Genomic DNA, 24185 nt, shown 5'->3' on the forward strand with positions numbered 1-24185 from the left:
TATCAGTGCTTACAGATGGATTTTTTTTCTTCTCTTCTCTCTTTTTTTTTTGCATAAGCATGCTGCTTCCTCTGCTTCTTTGTTCATATTTCATGTCAAGTGAAAGTGAATTAGCCTGATGAAGGCACCAGGGTACAACGGCAATATGGAGAGGAGTCAGGACTGAAAGCAATAAGAGAAGGTTATGTCTGTAATGAGCAGGGCAACAGACGGAAGAACGTTTGTGAGGGGTAGGCGTACCGGTTTGAGGTTTTAAAGATAGCAAAAAGAGAAAATCTAACACATTTCAGAGACGATAAAAAGCAAAAGGAATGGATTTCCACCGACACGTTTCATATAGAAAGCTAACAGATGAAGAAGAAAGACTCTGCTTTGTATTTGAGTCAATGACATCACAAGAGGCAGGAGAGAATGGAGCTGATCAGCTGATGCTTGTAAATATTATAGCAGATGAGAATCTGACAGATTTCAACTGCTTAAAAGCTTTCGGGTTTCATTAGCGCTAACCCTACTCGACCGACCCAGAGTTAGGCTCTGATGGCCCACAAGTAGAGAGATATTGGGTATAATTGACTATAACCATTGACTGACTGGTCTCAAATCCAAAAATCAAATAAAAAATTAATTTAGACAGCAGGATTTCACAAAATACAACATAGTAAAAAAGCACCTGGGCCATCCTATAATTATGCTACAGTTTGCAACTTAGACGAAATAATGTTTTTTTTACATATTTGTTCAATGTCGTGAGGGCTCCTGGTCAGAAACAACCAATCAGAGCCAGGAGGAAGGTCTTCGTTAGCACTGCTTAATGTGCAAATATCAGAGAAACAACTTACTGGCTAGTTAGCATCTATGGCCATGCTAATTAGCCTTAGCATTCAATGCAGGCTTATGTTGTGGTGAACCAGCTGTGGTCACTACAGAGAAAAGGGGGAAGGTCTCAGCAGAGTGAATTTAAAAGCATATATAAAGGTCGTAGCTTTAAGTTAGCAAGCCTCATTTACATCAGAGGATGTAAAATGTTTGTTCACTCAAATCAAAGGAAACTCTAAGATGTATTAACTCCCCAGTCCATTACCACTGCCACCGCAACAGCGGAGGCGCAACAAACAGGAACCTTTCTCCTGGTTAAATTTATTGTGTTGTCTCTAGCCTGGCTTATCTGCACTCACACAGGGCCCGCGAGCGAGGCACAGTCTCCAGCCAACGTAATGATGTGCCCTGTGGCCCCCCCCCCAATCCGTGGTGCTGCACTTTTAATACACTGCAGTGTGTCATACATGCAGGCTCTTACAGCCACAACACGCGTCCATACGTGGAACCGGCATACGGATGAAAGGCGGACTCCATCTTTTTATTCGCAAACAGTTGGCGCCCGCTGTCCGCATTCAGCCAAACACTTAACCCGTCAATCACGGACTAACATCTTCCCAACCAACAGTTCAATACATTTCATTCCCTTGCAGATGCACGTCTATTTCTATCATGGTTGCCATAGCAACTGCATCACAGCGCCTTAACGGAGGATAATTTTTACGCCGCCTTTTATTTTTCATTGACGATTTCACGCAGGCTCCCTTTCCCTCTTTGTCGGCGCAAGCAAACCCATCGTGAGCGGCTCGTGGTAGCCACAACAACAACAACAAAAAAATAAATCATTTTATTTTTTTAAAGTGGACGGGAGGGTGCAGAGGGGGCCAGATGAAGAGGGCCGCGATACTCAGGGCCAACAAGCCAGGCAGCCAGGCCTGTCCAATCAACAGGAACGCCTGCTGAGAAACACTCAGACTCTCTCCCTCACAGGCAAGGTCAGAAAATCTTCCACAGAGGAAGCTTGAAGCGCACAGATGTGGGAAAAAAAAAAAAGCAGCCAGTTTGGAGTACAGGAACATAAGGTTTAAGACATCTAGCGAATACAAAAAAAGAAATAGACATGGAGAACAGACAGGAGAGTAAAAACTGCATCACAGCTCCCATAAAAAGGGAACAAGTCAGGACTTTTGAGGTGAAGTAACAAGCAGTTAATATGCAGTGGACGACACTCATGGTTACCTTTCTTTTGTATGGATCAAAATTCTGATCTGAAAACTCGTGCCTTGCATCTGTAGGTTGGTTGGTGCTAACAAATGTTGTGGGTGTGTTTACTGTTGTTAGCGCTTCCACCATTAGCAAGCGACTTCAGCATATTTTGATCCATGAATCCTGATTAGTTACTTGGTCCCAGACCAACTAGTCAAGAGATGAGCGAAGACTCACATGCTCTATATCTGTCTTAACATCAATCTAAGCAACTGCAGTTTACAGATTTTTTCCCCCTCCTTTAAACTTTTTTTTATTTTTTACCTTTTGCATTTGGTGGTTATCTATAAAGATCCTGCACAGTTGTGTACTGAAATAACAGAAATGCAGCATAAAGAATAAAAAGATATTGTCGTAGGCAGACACAATGTCCATTAATAGCTGCTGTGCTTTACGTTTCTGTTAGGTAGGCTAATGAATCCGCCTGGAAATACTAAGCAAGTTTTCATCTCAGTATGTGTTTCACTCAGGAAGATTAGCAGTGATGCACATCCTCCAACCTTGTTTTGATGCAAGAGAAGGTTCTCTTAAACTTTCAAGCTCCTCCGACACGGAAAAGCAACTCACGTTTTAGCAAAGCTAGCTGTGCTAAGCATGCTAACTGCCCTAATCACTAGCACAATGTTAAAGACAGTTTGTAATTGTTTTATGTTTGTTCTAAAACAGTAAAACCCTTCTTTGCAGTGACTGCTCTTTTACAATGGTCAGATATTGCTCCTCCTTTTTTATACTAATAATTAAAAACTGCTTGCAACAAGAAGGTTTGTATTTGTTTTTGAAAACTATGGAGTCAAGAACATCAAAGATATATATACATATAAAAGTGATATTGCAAGAAATATTTTCATTTTATTTTTAAGTTCTTCTAATCTGAATAGACAACATACAAATGGGTCCATTATTGCCCCTTATTATACTGTACTGCAAACATGACCATAAATATTAAAAATTACCGCATGTTTTCGTTGGCTACGTCCAAGTAGCTTGTATTCACTGATTCACAGAAATATGTAAAAAAATAAATAAAATGTTTTTTGCATAGACTAATTTTCCAAGTGGGTTTGCAGCAACTGCTGTAGAAACCCCCCCCCCCCAAAAAAACTAAAACAGTAACACATAAGCCACTGTCTCTTTGCACCAATTTCTCACAACCTTTATAAAGATCCAAGCCAATATCTGCACTCAGAAGAGAGAAGGAAAAAAAAAAATCTCTTGACAAGTTTAAACCAAGTCCATCATCTCAAATCGAAAGCTTTATGTCTGTTTTCATACAAAGGGTTCAGTGGAGTAAAAGGCTGTAAAATTGTATGTAAATCTCAGCTGGAGCACAGCACCTGCGGAGATGGAACAATGGCCCTGCACTTTGTGCTCACCGCTCAACCTGAATGCAATCTAGTTTTTCTGCGTCACGCTAATGGTAAAGTGTGATGCTACTCAGAGAGGTATTTTTCCAACCGGTGCTGATTGCTGACGTTTTTTGGAAACTTAAGTCACGCAGTCTGTCAGGGAATAAGAACATTGTAAAACAAACAAAACTAATATTTTTCATATTGTAAACCATTGTTAAGCAAAGAATACTTTAGATTTTTATCTAATGCTGTAACGTTGCGGAGTAGTTTTAAAAACGTGCTTGTTTGTAGTCTTTTAGAACTGTGTTGATCGATTGTTCGCCAGGCTATTTTAAGGTTTCGATTTTGGACTTTGGCTGCTAAAAGCTCATTTTCCATCCAGTTCCAGAACACAACCTCTAACATACTTGGATGTTTGCTTTTATAAAATGAGCAGAGTGGACAAGTAAACAGCTAAAAATAACAATAAAGTCTTAATAAAATACCCAGAGCATATAAATAGTATCTGTGGCATTTAAGGAACATTTATTTTACTTTGTGACAGGTTGTTGGCTTCACAATGTCCAATGATGGGATTTTATTTTATTTTATTTTGTCAAATTGTCTGTCTAGAGACAACACAGATTCGTCCATTAATTAAAAAAAACAAACAAACACATTGTCTGGGAATTATTTGAGGAGCAAGCAAAGTAAGAGCAAGGGGAGACAGGGTCCAAATGAAAAAGTTCAAAGAAATATTACAATATTATAATATCACTTTAAATGAGCTAATAATTGTCAGGCTTAAAGATAAATAAAACAAAAATGAGACATGAACACCACTTTTCTAAAGCACTAGTTCTATTTACAAGTGAACATTTGCACATACATAATAGTTTAAGTTTTTAAATCTAATTTCTTTCTGACAACAGCAGACAGAAGTACATAAAATGATCAGGAAAGACGATAAGAGCACTCACAGATGCTGTTTTTGTTTTACTACTTAGCACAACTCATTTTATAGCATTTTTTTGAAACTTTTAACAGCCAAGCAAATCAATTAAACATGCAATATTTTTAATAAATGTTAAATGGACTGAACTTATATAGCGCTCTTCCAGTCATTTTGACCACTCTAGAGTCACATTCACAAACACACACACATTTATACACCGATACGCAGATCGGTAGGCAATTTGGGGTTAAGTGCCTTGCCCAGAGGTACATTAACATGTGGCAGGAGGAAGCTGGAATCGAACCTACAACCTACCGTTCGCAAGACGACTACTCTACCATACAGCCAGAGTCGCCTAATAAAAAGAACAAAGCAACTTCTTTTTCTTTTTTCTTTTTTTTTATATGAAGATTCAAAATGGAAAAAGAGAGACTTGCTTGTATTTCTCACTAAACGCAGAAAATCTTCTCAACCAAGACTGTATATGGCTTCCACTTTCTTTGAAAACACAGTTTACTCAAATTTTATTTTTCAATACGTTTGGCTTTGAGTAAAAGTCACCGGATGGGTTTGGTCCTATTTAATGTGAAATTTAAGTGAAATTAAAATATTTTAAGAAGCATCTAGGGGCTGGCCAGATTTTTACAATTGTTCAGTTGAGGGTCACACAGGACAATACGAAGGGCCACAACTGGCCCCCGGGCTTAGATGACCCAGTATTAGTGGGTGAGATGAAAATGTTTGGCTGAATATAAGCATCTTGTTGGCAGGAACGGAGCAAGTTGGATGAGTACCACATTTTAATTTCTGAACCAGATGATCTCCAAAACTGCAACCCTGGTTTGGTCTTCCAGGTCTGCAGTGAAAAATGTTAGAAGAAGTTCAAGGAAGGAAAAATGAACAACAAACATGTGCTGTCAAGGGTCACTGAAGCCCAGAATTCACTGGTGACCTAACTGGTAAGAAGAGGGTGATGGGATCAACACATTGCTAGACAAGTGGTCATAAACTTATGCCTAATTTGAGTGTGTGTTTGATACTTCAAACACACACACCACACCTTACAGCCTCAGACAACAACAGCACTCTGATCTGTTCAAGGTTTGAACTATAAACTGCATCAATCTGCAGTTTTTCAGACGACCACCAGGAGGCAGCTTCACACTATAAACAGCCATGGGAAATGTGTTGTTGCTCAAAACCCATTGGCCTTGTGATGTAGCATTACACTGAACAAGATGACAAATAACCCTCCTAAAACGTGTCAGTGCCTTTGAAGTGTACGTGTCTCAAGTTATGCTCTGTGCAATTTTTCCATCTTTGATCCTTCTTCCTCCGGAGTGCCTCACAGTCTCACAATTAGTGTGGAATGGACATTAGGCATCATGTCGGTGTAAAGAGCACCGCTTTGATGCTAAATTACTGTAAACAGTTGTCTGAGGCAGCGGTGAAATGAAATGAGTTGCGGAGGCGATTGTTATGAAGGTGCGTTGACCCCCACGGCAGTCTTGGTGAAACTGCTGGAGATCAAAGAACATAACGGTGCTCAGATGAAATGCCCTGGCTTCAGGAAGTCTCTCACTGTGTCTTGAACAGAGGTTGGTGATGCAAAGATGGATCCTCCTCAGAGGAACATGACACACACGCACACACACACACACTGGTCCTCTCTCTCTACCAGATCCAATCAAGCAAGTTGATTCCTCAAAATCACAGCCGTCGAAAAAGATCTCTCTCACTCTCTTAAGCACACACAGACACACACGCACTTACCTCTGTCTGATCATTTGTGTGCTCACCAAAAAAGATGAGGGCTGGTTTAAGGCATTTAACTGAAGCAAAGCACCGCCAGTAGCAAGGAGAGACCAGGAGAGAGCGCTCTCTCCTAATGTCCCTCACCACTCTCCACAGCGCTCCCTCACACTGAGGCCTGCTGTCACATTCTGCCCGTCTCCTAGCAACCTCCCAACCCTACCTCCAGTCACTACGGATACCAGGAGAGATGGATGGAGGAAGGGAGGGTCTCAGACTTGTGAAAGAGGAGGAGGACGATGGGCTGACTTGGCATCCCGACCGGTGGATGTGATTGGATGGAAACCTCAGTAACTAGTTGTCGCATCGGTTTATCGGGGATGATCATGGCAGAGATCAAGTTTTTCAGGGCCACACTTAGGTCACAATAGGAGTCAGCGATTCCAGATAATGTGAAGTGCAGGAGAGTGATTGCCTGAATTTAAGCCAGCTTGTCTTGAGGGTCCCTTTCGTCTTAACATCTCCTCCTGTTGTCTCTTCTGCTCAACTACAGAGTCCTGCCTGTAACTTTTGATGGCGCCATCATCGTCTCTGTTCTGTCCTTGTGACTCATGACGGGCCTCTGTTCTTTACGACTTCGCTCCTCCTTGGAGGTACGTACTTCATCCCCAACCTCAAGGTTTGATATATGGTTCACACGGGGAGTGGAGCTGTTCGTGCACAATGACAAAATGTGCATGCCCTGCAAAATGTCTGATCAAACATCATACAGATGTCATATGTAATGCGTTGCAGTTGTACCAAGTAGAAAGGTGAAATGTAAGGAAAGTGATACAAGATACCACTATCCAGTGCAATCCATTGTCTTTAGACGTCACCTGATCAGTAAACAGAGACCAGGAAGTGGTACACATTCAAAAGTCACAAAGGAGACACACTTTCCTCACAAATTTGCACAAGGTTTACCACACTCCTTGCGCTGACCTTACACAACGATGGTCAGACGCCCCAAGGCGGCTGTCATGAGAGGAGGTGCCACACAAAGGCATGCATGACAGAGCTGCCATCGGGGTCACGCCGGTGCAGAAAACGAGCAGTTCGACTGAAAGATGACACCGTTTTAACGGCGACACGACTCTGAAACGACCGTGTTGAGGTATTTGGCTCTCATTGTACATTTAACTTATGAACTGTCTGATTTACGGTACTTTCAACTTGTAATATTGTAAAAATAATTCCATAATGGACTTGAAACTGAACTATAACCCTTCCCAAATTGAAGGTCAGACACAATTGGATGGATGTTGAAGGTGATTACTGATGTCTGATCTTGGGGTTGAAATAACACACATCAATAGACTGCTATAACCTTTGCCTCTGAAGAGGTGCTTTATTGACAATTATCTCTTAAAAAAGTGCTTTCTGTAAGGACACCTAGCTGCTACTTTATCTCCAAAATCCTGTGGAAGCAGCAAAGCTATATGGAAGCTCATCACTGTTGGACGGCCATTAGTTTAAAATTTAAATGAAATCTATCTTTCTTTCTTCTGTCACTCTGGTTGGAGTGCATGATTAATTGTTGTCCTGATTAGCTGTCTGATTGATTCTCTCTTAAAAATAATTTTTAAATCCACTTTATGTTGGTCTGTCTCATGATGAAATCTTAGTAGATCACAGATTTGACGAAATGTGGAAAAACTACAAGTGATATGAATACTTCAGCATGGCGCTGTGTGTATGTGTTATGTTTAGTACACAGGTTCTTAATACATCTTAAAATGTAGTGGCAACACATGTGGCGTAAATGTAAAATGATGAGACGTGTTTACTGATATTTGTGCACAACATTTCGTGTGCTCTTCCATATCTCACGTCACATCACGTCAGGATCGGTGATGTGTGACGGCAGGGACGGAACCCAATAATGATAATAGTAATAATAATTTAAAAATATGCAGTGCAGAGTCCCACTTCTAAAAGACCATTCAGTTCTTTTAGACGTACTGAATGCTCTTGCCACCAAAAATGTCGCAAAACGCCCAACACCTGGTGAACTAGAGATGAATGAATGAGGAGGAGAGGATGCGAACGTTCTGTGTTCATCTGTGTGAGAGAGAGACTGTTAATAACAGAGCAAACGCTGGCTGCTGTTGCCAAGGCGACTCTCTCTCTCTCTTCCTTCTCCTCTTTAACCCTTTCTCCTCACCACTTCCTTTTTTCACCTTCTGTGGTTTTAGCATCGCGGCGATCTCTCACTTGTTGATGTTCTGTCGCGCCATCTGCGCGTGCCTTCACGTCGGCTCGCGGCGCTGCGCGACCTCCGTTCGCGAGATCTCCGCGCGCTCTTATCTTCATCTTGATTATTCATCATGTTGGCGGCGCGCGTGTGCTTTGTTAGCCGTGAATCACTCGGTGCAACAGAACAGCGACAGTTTGTGCCGAACCGTGTTGAGCATCAGGAAGTCATTGTTTCACTCCAGATTGTGATGATTCCGGAAACTTGAAGACATAGAGGAACTTTTTTTTTTCTTTCTTTTTCTTACTTCTGCCATGAAGGAAAGCAATTAGCAAATCTGAAGCAGGAACAGAACTTGGGAAAATTGCTGATTTGGAAATTTTACTAAATGGATGAAAGCTAAATTATCATTGTCTCAAGTATTTATTCAAATGTCCTTAGAAGTGGTGCCACTCACAATTAGTCACTTTTAAAACAAAAAGTTACATTTGAAACTATTTTTAACGTTAAATGAATATTAAATGAATATATATATAATATATATATTTTATATATATATATATATATTTTATATATATATATATATATATATATATATATATATATATATATATATATATATATATATATATATATATATATATATAATATAGATATTCGCTCAGAATATCTCAATTACGAGACAGATAATCTGTGAAAAAAATCAAGCTCCTCTGCCATCTGCAGAAATACACTGCTCTGTCATAAACAGCCAGAAGGCGGGCCTTAGCGCTGTCAATCATATCCATATACACGCTGCTGACATCCTACCCCTTCCTCTCTGCTATGCTGCAGCTGGTTCACCACACCGGATCCTGTTCTGAATGCTAAAGCTGGCTAGCATGGCCACAGGTAAACAGTTGTCCTTAATGTTAAGTTGTTTCTTCGCCATTAGCGCATTAAGTAGTGAGTATTTAGGATTGATAAATAAAGCTAAAATACAGATGTTGATGTGTTTTTATTCATCAAGTCTAATCTATTTTCAATTATTTTTGCAAATATATAACTTGAAATGATTTATTAAAATTGAGTGCCAGTCAAATCAATCAAACTGCTTTTCTCCTCAAGCTAGCTTAGCATGGCTAACTAAAGTCACGAGGTATGAGGCAGCATTTATGCTAATCTCGTACAATAAATGTTGGGAATGGAGAATAAAAGTGAGAAAAATCATTCTAACAATTGATGTTTCTTTACGTATTTTGTAGAATTGTCTGTGGGTTTACATTCCCCGGCTAGAAGCTACTGCTGTTTAAGGGGAAAAGTCTGGGAACCCCTGGTTAGGGCATGTGCAGTGTCTCCATGTGAACATTTTACTTCTAAACCACATTTTCAGCTGGTTTAGAGGTCGGATTATTTGAATCTGACCTTCAAATAAAGTTTTGCTGAGATTGGTATTCTGGTATATCTTGTATCACTCTGTCAGTTCAGCTCGATTTCAGCTCGAAAGGAGTTAGTGTCGGATCTTCAGCTTGTATGGTTTCCATTAAATTATGCTGTCGTCGTTATTAAAACTGTGCCGTCGCCACTGTTTTTACGTCGCCGCAATTCAGGCGCTGTTCTGAAATGAGCACCCGATGTTGCTTCGCAAGGAGCACGATGCGTGGCAAACACAGCTTTCAGCCGAAAGAAAGCTTAAGCAATCCTTGGTTCACCATCTGCAGTGTGAATGTGCTCAATCAGCAGGTGTCAAACATGGAGAATCTGACTGCCATTTGTTTAAATCCAAGAATTGAGTCAAATTAGGTGTTCCTGTTCTGCCTTTTACATGTTTTCCTTTACATCACCTCAGCTTGAAATGCATTATTGACATAGAAATGTTACTGTAGAAACATATGGACACTACACTCACAGCAGCTTTAGAGCTTGTTCTCTATTTTTCGACATATCTTGTTGCTAGGTAACTGTTAATAGTTAATGTTTAGAGGAGATAAAAAAAAAGAAAGTTGAGGTAGTATAGTAAAAATGTGAGAAAGAGCAAGAAAGTGAGAGATTATACATAACAGAAGCAACATTTTGCTAAAAGCTCCTCTAAGGACTTACAATGAAACAACAGTTCTCTTTCCTAGGATGTCTACCGTCCTCTTCCTCCAGAAGCCAGTGAACTCTTCGTCATAACTCACAGGCCCCCTCCAGCTTTTAGTATCGTCCCCATCGTCCCAATAACTCAGGCTGATGAACACTACAAGGACTTCTTAGCTCAAGAGCCGGGAGGAAGAGTAGAGTAGGAAGAGGAGGGATGGATGGCGGGAAGCATCCGTTTGGTTGGGGTTTCAACAGATTTTCAGTAAAAGGAGTTGTTGTTGAAACAGGATATCTACGTTTTTCTGATCTTCATATTTGCCTCCCCCTAGTTTGACAGAACCAACACCCGTGTTGTCTTTGTCATTTATCTTTCTTCAGGAAATAATTGCCAATATTTTACTGTCATTTGTCCAGGCCTGCCATCCGTACAACAGCAAAGGAGCAAAACACTGCAAAAGACAGAAACTGAGTGAGGGTTTCGTCCTGCGAAACCTTCAAGTTTTAGATCCTAGCCATTGTTTTTGCCGGGCAAATTCAGGAAGGAAGAAATAAAACGTCATGTTAAGACGTTATATAAGACATTGTACCACCCATGTAACAATTATTCTTCTCCCAGGAAACTTCATAAGGTTTCACACTCTCTCTGGGTTGCTCAGAGTTCAGAGCTCTCTCTTCTCTGTAGCTCACTTCACATTTTGTTCAACAGGATTTGGACTTAGGACCCTAGATGCCCATTGTGCATTGCTTCGTTTAATATCAGATAAAGCGGACTTGGGTGAGAAAATAATTTAATTAATTCACACGCCAGGGGTGCAAGAATAGCCTGTTTACAGCATCTCAATCTAAGATGTTTACTTGGTCAATTCAAAACTTTAAGCTTTTTCTTAATTATTATTATTTTATTTAGATGTGTTGATGCAGGATAGCTTTTCAGTGCCAGTAAAGATAAACTTGGATCAAAACTATATAAAACATTTCCATGGTGCAAATGACAGATCAATATGTTAGTTCGTTAAAATATGGTGCTTGTGCGCCCCGTCTTCTGATGCCACCCTGGGAAATTGCCCATATCGAATGAAGACTAAAATAAAGGTTGTGTCTCCCTTTTTGCTAAGGCCTTTGAGTTGGATCATAATACTTACAATTTTTCTGACATGCCGTGTCCGACTGGAACTCAATATTGGCTAATGGCTAATCTTAAGTAACCTGTCCTAGGGCTAATTTTTTTTTTTTTTAAGAAATGTCCTTAACTAGGGGGGAAACAACGAATAGCTGAGATGGTGCAGCCCTGTGGCTCTTTAGAGCCAGAAGATTTTAGGATTAGTTGGTTTTAAACGAAATATCAGTAAAGGTCAAGAATAAAGAAAAAATAAACGTATAAACAGAGACTTAACTGGGTGTAAAGCAGATTGGAAACTTTCTAAACAATGAAAAAACCCCAGAAAAGCTTCAGAAACTGTGAACTGCAGACTGATTTAAAAACATCATAACTCATGGGGTAATGTCTGTCTTTCTACCCACACGGCACCCAACCTGCCGTTGACCAATTGAAAACGTGGGCAGTAGAGACTGAACAGAAAAAGGAGCGATTAATATTTTATCACTGTACCTGGCAAAGTAAATGTTGAGTCCCAGCCACTGATAAACAGCCCCATCAAGCCCCGGCAGATACAACGTACTCAGTTTGATGTAACTGAGGGGCTGTAAAAACTTTAATGCATCTTTGAGTCAGTCTGGAAAAGATGCTGGACTAAATGCCAGAACGTCACTTCGACAACCCACATCACTCCGCTCAGCAGAGGAGTGAAAAACAGGTCTGCGTTTATAGGGTGAATCATCTTCCCAAACCACCGCGTTAAACTTGAGTTTATCCTTCATTTCTGATTTTAAGGACATTACGCCTTCATCTCCAATCATTAGCACCCAAGGTAACAGCATGTTTTCGCAGATGATTTCCTTTGGGACATTTTGTCTACCTACTCATTTAGAGAATGTCCTGAATAATATTTATGCATGTGAAAAACACTTATTAGCAGCAGTGTCAAGTGGAAGACAAATGGCCTTCTTTGTTTCGGTTGGACGTTAAGTGTAGAGACGGGACGACGCTCCTCTTTCCTTCACCATCATTGACCTAAATCCACTGTAGTCAGAAAATAATGAAGGTTTCCTCCCAAAAGATCCAAGCATACTCCCCACTTTTTTAATCTATGCTTTAAGAAATCTGAAAAGCATGCATCACCTTACTTCCACTACTTTGTGGTGGTCTATCACAGAAAATTCCAATAAAATGTTAAAACTGCAGTGCAACTTATATATATATATATATATATATATATATATATATATATATATATATATATATATATATATATATATATATATATATATATATATATATATATATATATATATATATATATATATATATACACACACACACACAAGTAGTTTTTTATAAATTTTTTTAAAGTGTCACCATGTCGTGACGGTATGGTGTGAGAAAAAAGATCTGTGAAAAGATTGAGATCCTCAAAGTTCTCCCAGTCCTGTGAAGAAATGCACCACTAGTCAAAAACAACCAATCAGGAGGAGCGTTTCAGCGTACACTTCCTGTTCATTGTACTGACAGCAGAGAAACTGTTGCTTTTTTTCTTCTTTTACTTGTTTGCAGAAAAGATTAAAATGACCAATAATAATAATAAAAGAAAACTATTTATCCACCATCATTGGTGGATAAATAGTTCTTATCCACCAATGATAAAAACTATCATTGGTGGATAGTTTTTATCCACCAATGATGGCATTCATTGCTAAAGCTAACTAGCTTCAGCATTCATTGCAGGCTTTGTTGTGGTGAACCAGCCGCAGCAAAGAAAAAGAGAGACGTTTGAAGGATAAAGGATTGTGAGCAGCATGGATATGAGCTTGATTGACAGCAATAATGCTGGCTCTGATTGGTTGTTTCTAGTTAGCACTGGGATAAAGCGGAGGAGATAAAAAGTTTTTTCACAGACTACACGTCTCATATAGTTCCGACAATAACAAATATGTAAAAATTTTACAAAATTAATAAAAGCTTTGACGTTTCGAAAAAGGGTTGTTGTTGTACCGGCGATGGGCGCCATTCAAAAGCCTTAGCAGCGATAGGAGGAGAGAGAGCAGCCCGGGAGAACCCGGAGGAGATGGACGGCCTGAGATGAGCTTGTGTGGAGCGCCAGCAGCAGTGTGGGTCACGGAGGGGGACAGACCCCGACCCAGCTACCCCTCCATACAGTCACCATATGGCTGCGGTTTCTCAGGCAGCCCTCTCCAATCGCGTTCTGCTCCTGCAGGAATTCCTGCGGGCCTGGAGAGGCAGAGCGCCAACCTGTGTGTGGCAGCAGAATGTCCATGCTAGCATCACAATTCAACCGTCCCAAGGAGGAACGCATCAAGACACGTGATGAAAGACATCATTAATCATTTCAAATGACATGCAAAGTCAAACAAGCCAAGGTTTAAATAAAAATAAATAAAAAAACTCACAGCCATCCATCTGAAACTTATACTTTTTATTATTAATACTCAACACTTCATTTTGTTCATCATGTACAAAGAGAAAGAATAGTCTTATTTCAGCACTTATAATGGTAGATATCGGCATTATCCTTATTAGAAGTACCTTAATGATGTTTTCTTTTTTTTTTCTTTTTTTGCAGTTTTGTCATGACATGGTTAAATTTGCTATTGAGAATACGTCAATCATTTTGAATACAAAAAAAGGTGAAGGTAAATACTTTTCCCCCAGTATTTGGTATATACAGAAGCTGTACAATTAGCTGTTTTTGTGTGGTTTTTCTGCTGTAAAAATTTTGGCATTATTTCAAAGAAAATGGCCAAGAGAAGAGAAAAACGATGGCCAGGAGCAATGTTCTGTGTCTGATTGCGCATACAAGTGGTCACTACTCGTACGTTACACTTCCGCCAGCCACGGTTACTGTGGTCAAGTTATGCAGTCTCAGTGGTTTTCGGCGACTTCGTCTCGCTTTGGGAAATACATTGGGTTGCAACCCCTTATGCAACACTGAGGAAATACCTCAGCAATGACAGCGGGTGAAGATGGAAAACAGGAATATTAAACAGAACTGTACACAATTGAGTAGAAAAGTTGGTGTGCATCAATATGAAGCAGTATCAAGAGATAGTACACATACAGCACATTGAAAAGTGGTCCAACCCCTTAAACTCTAACACATTTTGGGGTTTTATGTGTTAAATCGACACAAAGAAGGGTATAATTGTCAAAATGGAAGGGAATTTATATATAGCTTAAAAACAAACAAACAACAAAAAAAAAAAAACACCCCAAGAATAGATGTGGTATAAATTTGAATTCAGACCCCTTTTCTTTGATACCCCTAAAGAAAAATAACAGAACCACTTAGTTTCAAATGAAAACCAGTAGCATCCCCAGAGAGTAATTTGATCCCATCTCTGAAAAACAAAGACAAATTATGTTATTTAGGGGTGTCAGAGTAGATGTGGGCCAAAGCAATTATGTCAAAATTTCCGAGCTTTACTTCTAAAAAAAGAAATTCTTTACAGTACACTGCATTCAACCATGTTTCCTTTGATACACCTAAATGAAAATGGCTTACCTAATTAGTAAGCACAGCCAAATTGTGTGATTAAATATAAACAGAAATATTTGAAAACCATTTTCCTTTAACCGCCCTTACTTTGATATGCCTAAATAAACAAAATTAATCAGGCGTAGTTATTGAATAGAGGCCAAAACTATGGATGATTTTTCGTAAAAATTTGGCAGATCCCCCAGTTCAACTTCAACTCGCTCTATCAGATAAAATCCCAGTAAAAGGTATTGCAGTTTCATGTGACAAAATTTAAGAGCCGTGAATTCTTTTGCAAGGCACTGTATACACAGACAAACACACACAGAGGTCTGTAACTAAAATATGAAGGGGGAAAAATGTTTTCAGTGAATAGAGTGTGAACTGCTGCTTAGTTACATAAAGGTTCAGAACAATCAGTTATGTAATATCACAGTTTAATTCTTCCTGTCTGCATGGGATGACATCACACGACTGACTCATTTCTTTATTATTTCTTTTTTCAAATAAACACAAGCAGTTTCAAAGTCTGGGAAGTGAGTGTCATCACACACCTGCTTTTCTTTTCTGCCCTAGTTCGGGTCGGTGTTCCTGAAAGAAAAGAAAATCATCTTCCACCGTGTTGTAGCCCTGGTGCGTGTTACAGCCACTTCTTCGTGTGTTAACACCGGGGAAAGAGGAGACACAGTGTTTTGCCCTTTGTGAACCAAATACGTTGTGACATGCTCGTTTGCAGAAACCGGAAACTGGGACCAATTTGGCCTTAAGGGGGACTAAAGACTCCTGACAAGCCCAACTTAATCTGTTGCACAGCCGGACCTGAGCTGTAGGGGCGAAAATCTGACGGTCGGTATGTTATTGTTTTTGTTTTTGTTTTTTTTTTTAACATTATCAGGTACACCTCTACGGAGTTAGCTAGCCTTAGCTAACCACCCTGATGCCTGTAAAACAAGAGCTGATAAATTAGCACATTTAGAGTACAATATGAACATTATTTGTTTGGTTGTGCTGTTTATTGCAAATGACTTGAATTATTTCAGTGCCTTGTAGAGGGGGAAAAATGGACCGCTAACAGAGTTTATGTGCACACTGATACATTTTTCACTTTTCAATCAAGCCCGTGGACACGAAAGCAGTTAGAGAGAAAAGAAAGAAAGAAAAGAAAAAAAACAGTGGAGAGATGAATTTCTTCTCTCAGGGTGTTGGAGAAGATTACACAGACTTATTGGAATTAGAACCACGCAAAAATAAGGAGGAGGAAAATCATTTCCGAATGCATGGCGTCCCACATGCGCCTGCTGCAAATTAATAAAGCTGTTTCCTTCTCTCTAATGCAGAGGAACACACAAAAGAGCTGAGATAAATAAAATAAGAATAAAATGAGTGAGAATACGGAACATTTTAGGGCTATTCGGCTGTCAAGAAACACAGTTTAGCAATACGAGTTTAAATAAAGCAGCGGAAAAAAGGCTGCACAAAATGAAACACGACGGAACTAATGTTTCACCTTTTAATAAGGGGTTGCACAAATGCATTTCAGCCGCACTCTCACGGAGATGAATCTGCACTTCAGCTTGGTTGGTTTCTCCACAATATTTTTGCTGAAACTCTCAGCAACATCGACACTGGAAAAACGCCCAGTGTGCCTAAGTGTGTGTGTGTGCGTGTGTGTAATCTTCCATTACCACAGTGATGTCTATCCCAAACAAAGAGAGGGAGCAGGATAGGCCGGGCCGATGATGGCTCTAAATTCTGTGTGCAATTACCGTTTAGAGCCCAAGTCCAAAAAAAATGGGCAACAAAAACACAAACGCCTCCAAAACTTTTAAACAAGAATGGCTGCTTCGAAATGAAGGATCACAATATACTGCTGCCTCTATATGCAAATATCACCTCTGTATACATGTAATATCATATTATAAATGTTTAGATAATTGAATCTATGCTGAAAAGCATGGAGAAAGAGCTTATCTTAAAAAGATAGTCTAACACAATCCAAGGGAAACTTAACATAGACTCCTAAAACTAAGCTTTCCCTTTTTAATCACTAAACGTCTACACCTACAGTAAATTATCCTCAGTTTCCAACAATTTAGAGAAAATAAGAAAAAAAATTCAGAACTCTTAACATAATCCGTATTGGTAAAACTATTATAATCAAGTAAACATGAGATTTAAAGAAAAAGAAAAAAGGTTCAATTATATCACTTATGATTAGTAATATTTGTGTCTTATTCTATATTTTGCATATTTTTATTCATATTTTTTTGATTTTATGAGTTTTTATCACAGTTTTATTTCTTAAATTGTAAAACATACTGAAAGTTACATCCTGTCTGTCTGTTTACTGTACAAAGTGAAAAGATTCTTAAATATATATTTATTTACATGAAAAAGATCGACCATACTAATGCTGACACTGATGCCCAAACCAAAGTCTCTCAGGTTCTTAAAGGGGCAGTTCTGAGTTTTTGAAGTGAGGCTCTCTAAAGTTATTACTAGCGACAACTGCCCTAGCTGTGACAGTAAAATGTCATGTTGCAGTCGGTTTATAGAAAGGATAAGAAATTATCTGATTTCAGACAGAAACATGTCTAGAAAACATTCCAATAAATAAAACAAAACACTAGATCAGCAGATCTTACCTGTTTGTGCAGGGGCTGCTGTTGTTTTCACAGCCAAATAACGTGCAACCAATGTAACTGCATATTATTAGCTGCTAGTCTTCCACTAATTAAAGGCTGCTATTATGTTGGTTTATCAAAAGAAATGTATGTTACATGTGTTTAACACAGATGAAATAAACACATTTTATGTCATCCTATATTGGGATAGAGTATAATAATATGTTGTGTTAACCTTCTTTTTGGGCATCTTGGGGTTAAAATTTAATCCGCAATAAGTGTATATAAGTGCGTCTCCGAGAGGTTAAACAATCCCAAGCTGAAATAAGCAAAAAGTAGGTCAGACTGCCCATCTGTTGGAGCCACTCCAAGTATTTAGCACGAGTGAATTTTCCAAGCAAACAGAGCCTTTGCATGATGTCGCATGAAATTAAGTAATGTTATTATCGGATCACTGCCGTGGCATTTTTGTAGCACCAACATTCATTTTGTAGCAGTGATGCGTAAGTGTGCTGTTTATGGCGTCTTTAGCTGTAAAGGCTCATGCCACGATTTTTCCGTATGTTGAAAATAGGCGATGCAATCTGGCTTAACTAGCAGCTGTACTGTCAAATCTGCAGGAAGACTTTGTTGAAACTTTATAGTGTGATTTATGAATAACAACTGTTTCACTTTTCTACTTAACTCATTGCAATAACGGATCTTTCTAGTACAGCTAAAGAAACTACTCTTGATAATATCACAGAGCCTCGCTTCAAAAATTGTAACTAGCCATTTATTTCTGCGTCAAACCCTTCTTCCTCCTTGCCGAGTTTGGTTCACCTGAACTTTCAAAACGTGTATAAAAATTCCAGAGATCCCAAGTTATTTATTAGGAGTGTCTTGGGGTGTGTGTGTGGGAGGGAGGGTGCATTTGATTTAAGGCTAACTCGATCAGTCTCAGTGTTATCCGAGGAGTTAGGGAGTACAGGCTGTTGAAGTAATGAATATTTAACAGCGTGATTAGGGGGAAAAAAAGCACTTACTGTTGAATAATGGTCTGCTTCTCTTCAAACACACAAACACACATATCAACCTATTGCATGAGTGCTTTTATATTGGGGTGTGACATAATTACAAAAATCTTTTAACACACAGTCCGGTAGGTCCTCTCTGTGGCCAGTACTCCTGTGTGATATCTCTCAGCCCTTTAACTTGTGACACCAACCAATCATAGATCGGACCCTCAAATAACTAATAGAAGCCTCTGAAGTCTGTACATGATGAGTCATCAACTTGGTGGAGAGGGATCATAAGGCATGTCTACTGAGTGCCTGAACCTACACTGAGTAAAATGTCCTGTGCAATAAATGAGGCCTCTTTAGCTAAAGACTATCTACAACAGTCTAAGTAAAAAAGAAAAAACAATCTTTCACAAGACAGCTGCCTTCCCGTTGCCTAGCCAGTTCCTCAACCCTGCCTTTTATCAGCTTCTTCTACAACTTTGTTGTAGCAGGTCTGCATAAGTGACAGTGCATAATGTTGGTTTTACACAATGTCCAAGCAAAGCTTTCTGTGCGAGCCTTCCAGACTGTTGGTGTGATGTGAAGTAATGATAGCAAGAACCAAGTGACAGGTGTTGTGTAGGATGGACAAAACAGGTGGTCTATAGGCTTCCGTTGCTATAAACTGAGACACATCAGCTTATTAGTAACAGTGGGACATCCTGATTACGACTGGTTCATAAAACACCATCCATACCTGACATATGAAATATTTTTACGAAGGTATAAAAGATCTTAAACAGCGTCTTGTATGGAAACCATCATCATCTGCAGCCTGCTGTCAAATTTCTACAGCGGGTTTGGCTCATGTGACGGCAACACTGGGCAGCCTGAATGAGCGCTGGTCTGTTCTGGTGCAGCTGCGTGTGAACTGGAGGACACTTCCACTGGAGACCTTTAAGGCACGTCCTTCCTCTCCGTAGCTTCTGGTGAAAACGTTGTTCTTCACAGTAACACGAGTTCAGACTGACAAAAAAAACTGAAGAAAAACAAAAGAATCTGTGTTTGTTTTTAAGCATGTGCGTGCTTGATTATTAGGAATGTCTTAAAATATCAAGAATTTCCCAGCTCCAAATGTGTCTTTAAAATCCTGGAGCAGATACACTAATGGCCATGGAGTAAAATATTCTACAGAAAACAGAAGAAAACACAGGAGTAAAAGACTCAGTCTTTCTGGCTTGTTGGTTGAACCAAGAACAATCTTCCTGGCATCACCAGGAGCATATGGAACACAACTACTACAGATACTTAGAGAATAGTCAAATACTATACCAACAGAATACAAAACAAAATGTCTGGTCTCACAAGCAAAGTTACCATAAACAGCATGAATGTCTTTGTTATTCACAACGTTATTGTTGTTTTTATACCCTGTTTTTCTATAAGAATATCTTATTATCATTCATGATTGTATTTCTCATCAGCAAACAGCTCTTTAGGTGTCAAAGATATAGAGAAGTGGGGGCAGAGAAGAAGAGGAGTGGGTAAGGGTTCAGGGAGAGATGTCCAAGACAGGCTGTGTTGTGGATCTAGCGATTGTGACGATGTCTAATTTCTAAATTGTCATAGGGGCACAAGGGCAGTTCTCTTCCGTTGCCGCTCTTGCTGTGGTTCCTCACAAGGACCCAACAGGAGCCCTCAAATTGTGGCCCCTGTAGAAAACTAAACTAAAACAAGATGATGCTTTGTTAAGATATCAATCACGCACAGTGACTTCTAGCACACTGGTGGCTATGAGGATGGAACTTGTTGAAGTGTAGGGCTTTTGTGAGATTAAAGACAATGTTGATTGATTGTATGTGGATGTAAAAGTAGAGTAGCTTTGGCCATTTTGAGAGGTTTAGCATCCTTTACCCCCTAAGGATGTCCTGATTTTTTATTCCCATTTTCAATTTCTATCTTGTTCAACAGTCTCTACCTGTTTTGCCTCTGCCACTCATTTGACCCCTCTTTCAGTCATCTCTTTGTGTCACTATGAACTCAAGCTGCTTTGTGTCTATATAGTTCTAAGAAATACCCCTGATCTCCAAACACTTTGAACCTCTGTTGCTCTCCTTCTTCCTCTTTGTCTCTTACACGTCAGACTCAATGCTAGAGAGTTTCTCGTACACATGGCCATTGCTTCCATTGAAGGGACGTGGGGGTCCGACCGCCAACATAGACCCGTGATGGTTCATCCCACCAAGGCTGAGCTCTTTTGGGAAACGGGGGGGCACGTTGGACATCACCCCAGCTGTGGCAGATGCTGGCAGATATGACGTTGTACTCAATTGACTCCTGAAGTCACCTCTGCTGTTCTGGGCAACTTGTTGTTGCTGCTGCTGTTGCTTTGTCAGGTAATATTGTTTGGCTCCATGCATCAGACATTGGTCATCGCCGAAGGTGGGTATAAAGGGGTTTTGGTTTACCCGGTCGGGGTAAAGAGATTTGGATAAAGAGAATGCTGCCCCACCTCCACCTTCCATCAAAGATCTGTCTCTCATGTCTCTCTCTCCAATGGAGCGGCGATGGAGGCCCTCACCACCTCTGAACAGTCCGAATGGGGAACCAGAGCCTTTTTGGCTCTCACCTCCATAAAACAATGGGTCTCTGTCCCTTTCCCTTTCTGAGCCCCCATGGCGTTCAAATATATGTGCAAAGGGGCTGTTTTCTTCCATGTAGCGTTCTTTCTCCTTCAAACTAACACTCCTTGGTGGGGGCAGCATTCCTCCCATCCCAGGTCCTCCCATGCCTCCCCCTAAGCCTCCCATCAGACTTCCCATTCCACCCGATTCCTCTTTCTGAAGGTCAACAAATGTGTCGTACGAATGTTGACGCCTTAGCTGCTTCCCAAATCCTCCACTCTTTCTCCTCTGCTGGGCCTGAGATTGAGCCTGAGGGCCTGCGGCCATACATCCCACTCCTCCCCCGCCTTTCCCTCCCCCCATTTGTTCCAAGGGGTGGTTATTGTCCTCACTGATATCGTAAAGGTTTCCTGTTTTTTTACAACCCTCACAACGCATGCAGGTTGCAGAGCTGGGGCGGCTGCCACCAGCTGAGGACCCACAGCCCATGCCACTTGAATACCCACCACCTCCTCCATGAATGGATATCTGCTTGCCCCCACTAGCTCGACAGTTCCTGCACTCCCATTCTCCACCTGCCAATCCAGACCCTGGTCCACCCTTTGAGTCAGACTTTTTGGGCTTGCTTTTCAGAAGGTCTTCAACTGGTACCAAGGAGGTGCATGTTGGCACTCCTCCATCTCTGTTTCCAGGGCCCTCTGTCAAGTCCACATGCTCCCACTGAGGGACTCCCTCTTTGGGACGAAACTGGTCGAGATAAAAGTCCCGAACACTCTCCTTTTCCCTGAAGAGGTAAGAGTTCCCATTGTTGTTTCCTCCTCCACCCCCTCGCTTACGTTCAGAGGGCAATAGTGGCGGGGAGGCAGAGCGTTGGCTGTGGTAGTGGTGGTGGCTGATGTGGTAGGGTTTCCTCCTGTAACCCAGCTCAATTTCATCCAGCTCCCGCCTGGACTTTGCAGAGGCCGGCCTCTTTTTTAAGCTGTCTCGGTACTGTTTGCGCTTCTTTGCATTACCCTCCAAGTTTCCGTACGTTACAGTGTGTGTGGAAATGTCTGAAACATCTGAACGTATATTTCCATCATCGTCTCCTCTCCCCCCACAGTAGCTAGGTCCCGGAATGTAAGTGGAGCTTGAGGCACCACCTTTAAAGGAGAACTTCCCGTAGACGTCAGGCAGTCCTCCCTTAAAGCTCTGGCCTGAGGGAGGAGTCTGTCCAGACAACAGGTCAAACTTGCTCATGTTCCTGTGAGTCAGAGCTGAGCAAGGTTGGGTGGTGAAGATGGGAGCCACTACCCCGCCCAAGCTGTCACAGTCAAACATGCCACCCTCCAGAGAACTAGCACTGCCCAAACTGTGGGGTCTGTCGGGAGGAAGACCAGTGAGCCCTGGGGTTGAACCATGGTGGTGTAGATAGTGATCTTGGTACAAATTGCTGTCCTTGAGATGAAGGTTGCCAAACGTCCTCTCCACTTCACTGATGTAGTCACTAAACATGTTGTCTTCAGGCATGTAAGGAGGTTTGCAGTCGGAATGGCCAGCCAAGCTGCGGCGATGCTCAGAGATGTCATAAACAGAAGAGTCTCGACGGATGAAGTCCAGGGCGCTGTGCGGCGAGCCGTTCACCCCTGACAGGGAGGCCATATTCTTGGCAGTGCGTAGGAGGCGCATGATGTTTGAGTGGGTGTTGTTCATGGTGGCTGACGGGGAGTTCAATGCGGAGCTGCTCTTCTCTTCGATTTGGACCCCATGTATGCAGCTGTATATTCCCTGTAGAAAAGAGATATGGAGAAGGAGAAGCATTGTCAGTGCTGCACTTTAATGGTAAATGGCCTGTTCTTCTATAGTGTTTTATCAAGTCCAGAAGACCTCAAAGCACTTCACACTACTTTCAGTCTTTCAACCATTCAATGGATAGTGGCCACAGTAACCCTGGGGCAGTCTGACAGAGGCAAGGTACCACCGGACAGTTTGACCACCACCAGCAGTGAGCTGTCTTTCCCAAGGATATAAAGCCAGAGGCGGACGGAGCCGGGATTGAATCACCAACTCACCGATTGACGATTCTTGCACAGCTATGAAACAATGCTTCCGGCCACCATCTGCATAATTACCATTTTTGCATGTACAATGTCTTGCAAAAGTATTTTCGCTGGATTTAGGTCTGGACTTTGACTGGATCATTCTGAAACATAAACACGCTGTATGTTCAAGGTCTGTCCTGCTGGAATATGAACCTCAACCCCAATATCAAGTCATTAGAGGCCCCTAAATAGGTTTTCTTCCAGCACTGCCCTGTTAGTGCCATCCTAAATCTGCTACAGAAGAAGGAAATACATTTAAAAACTATAAAGTAATTTTTCATCGCTAAAACTTCTTCTCATTTATTCTCTTTAAAATATATTCATTTTATCTTATGAGGTATGAGAGTGTTTAAACATAAGAATGAAATAATTGTATTTTCCTGCCTACTTTGGTTCAGATTTTCTGTCTTTTCTAACAATGATACGCTTCTTTAATTAGCACTCCAGTCATTCCTTAGACTCATAGCTGAGGATAACACAAATGTTAAGTAGCTATTTCTTAAAGTACCAGGAGCACTTAAAGAAATATTTCAAGACTGGTGTTGAAAAAATAAATATGTCAGGCAATAAAAGTTTGGTTATCAACCTAATGAATAAACATTAATTAATCCTTCTACGTTTTATTAGACTGTATTAAAAAAAATGCTTAAAACTGCATCCTGACAAATGCTTAGAGTGTAGAGGACAAAAAGTGAGAACAGTCATATATTGTGAGTAAATATCTATAAATGAACCTACATTTAAAAGGATAAGGGAGAAAATTAATTGCAATGTGATGCGGCATGTTTGCTGCTGTGAAACAGAGTGCAATTGATCAAACAGCACAACCCTGGAGAGAGAACGGAGCGA

General features: G+C 40.7%; 1 protein-coding gene across 4 annotated transcripts in view; it reads right to left on the minus strand.

Annotated features, from left to right (window-relative positions):
* Positions 1-13950: 13950 nt before the first annotated feature.
* LOC122822140 (glutamate receptor ionotropic, NMDA 2B) overlaps positions 13951-24185 on the minus strand; it is a 170332-nt gene continuing 160097 nt past the window's right edge. For all 4 annotated transcript variants that reach the window (XM_044100584.1, XM_044100582.1, XM_044100581.1 and 1 more), the window contains one exon: positions 13951-23022. In XM_044100584.1, the coding sequence (XP_043956519.1) occupies positions 20764-23022 (2259 nt within the window). In that variant the 3' untranslated portion in view covers positions 13951-20763. The remainder of the gene's footprint in view (positions 23023-24185) is intronic.

Source organism: Gambusia affinis, linkage group LG19 (assembly GCF_019740435.1).
Source record: "Gambusia affinis linkage group LG19, SWU_Gaff_1.0, whole genome shotgun sequence".
Lineage (NCBI taxonomy): Eukaryota > Metazoa > Chordata > Actinopteri > Cyprinodontiformes > Poeciliidae > Gambusia > Gambusia affinis.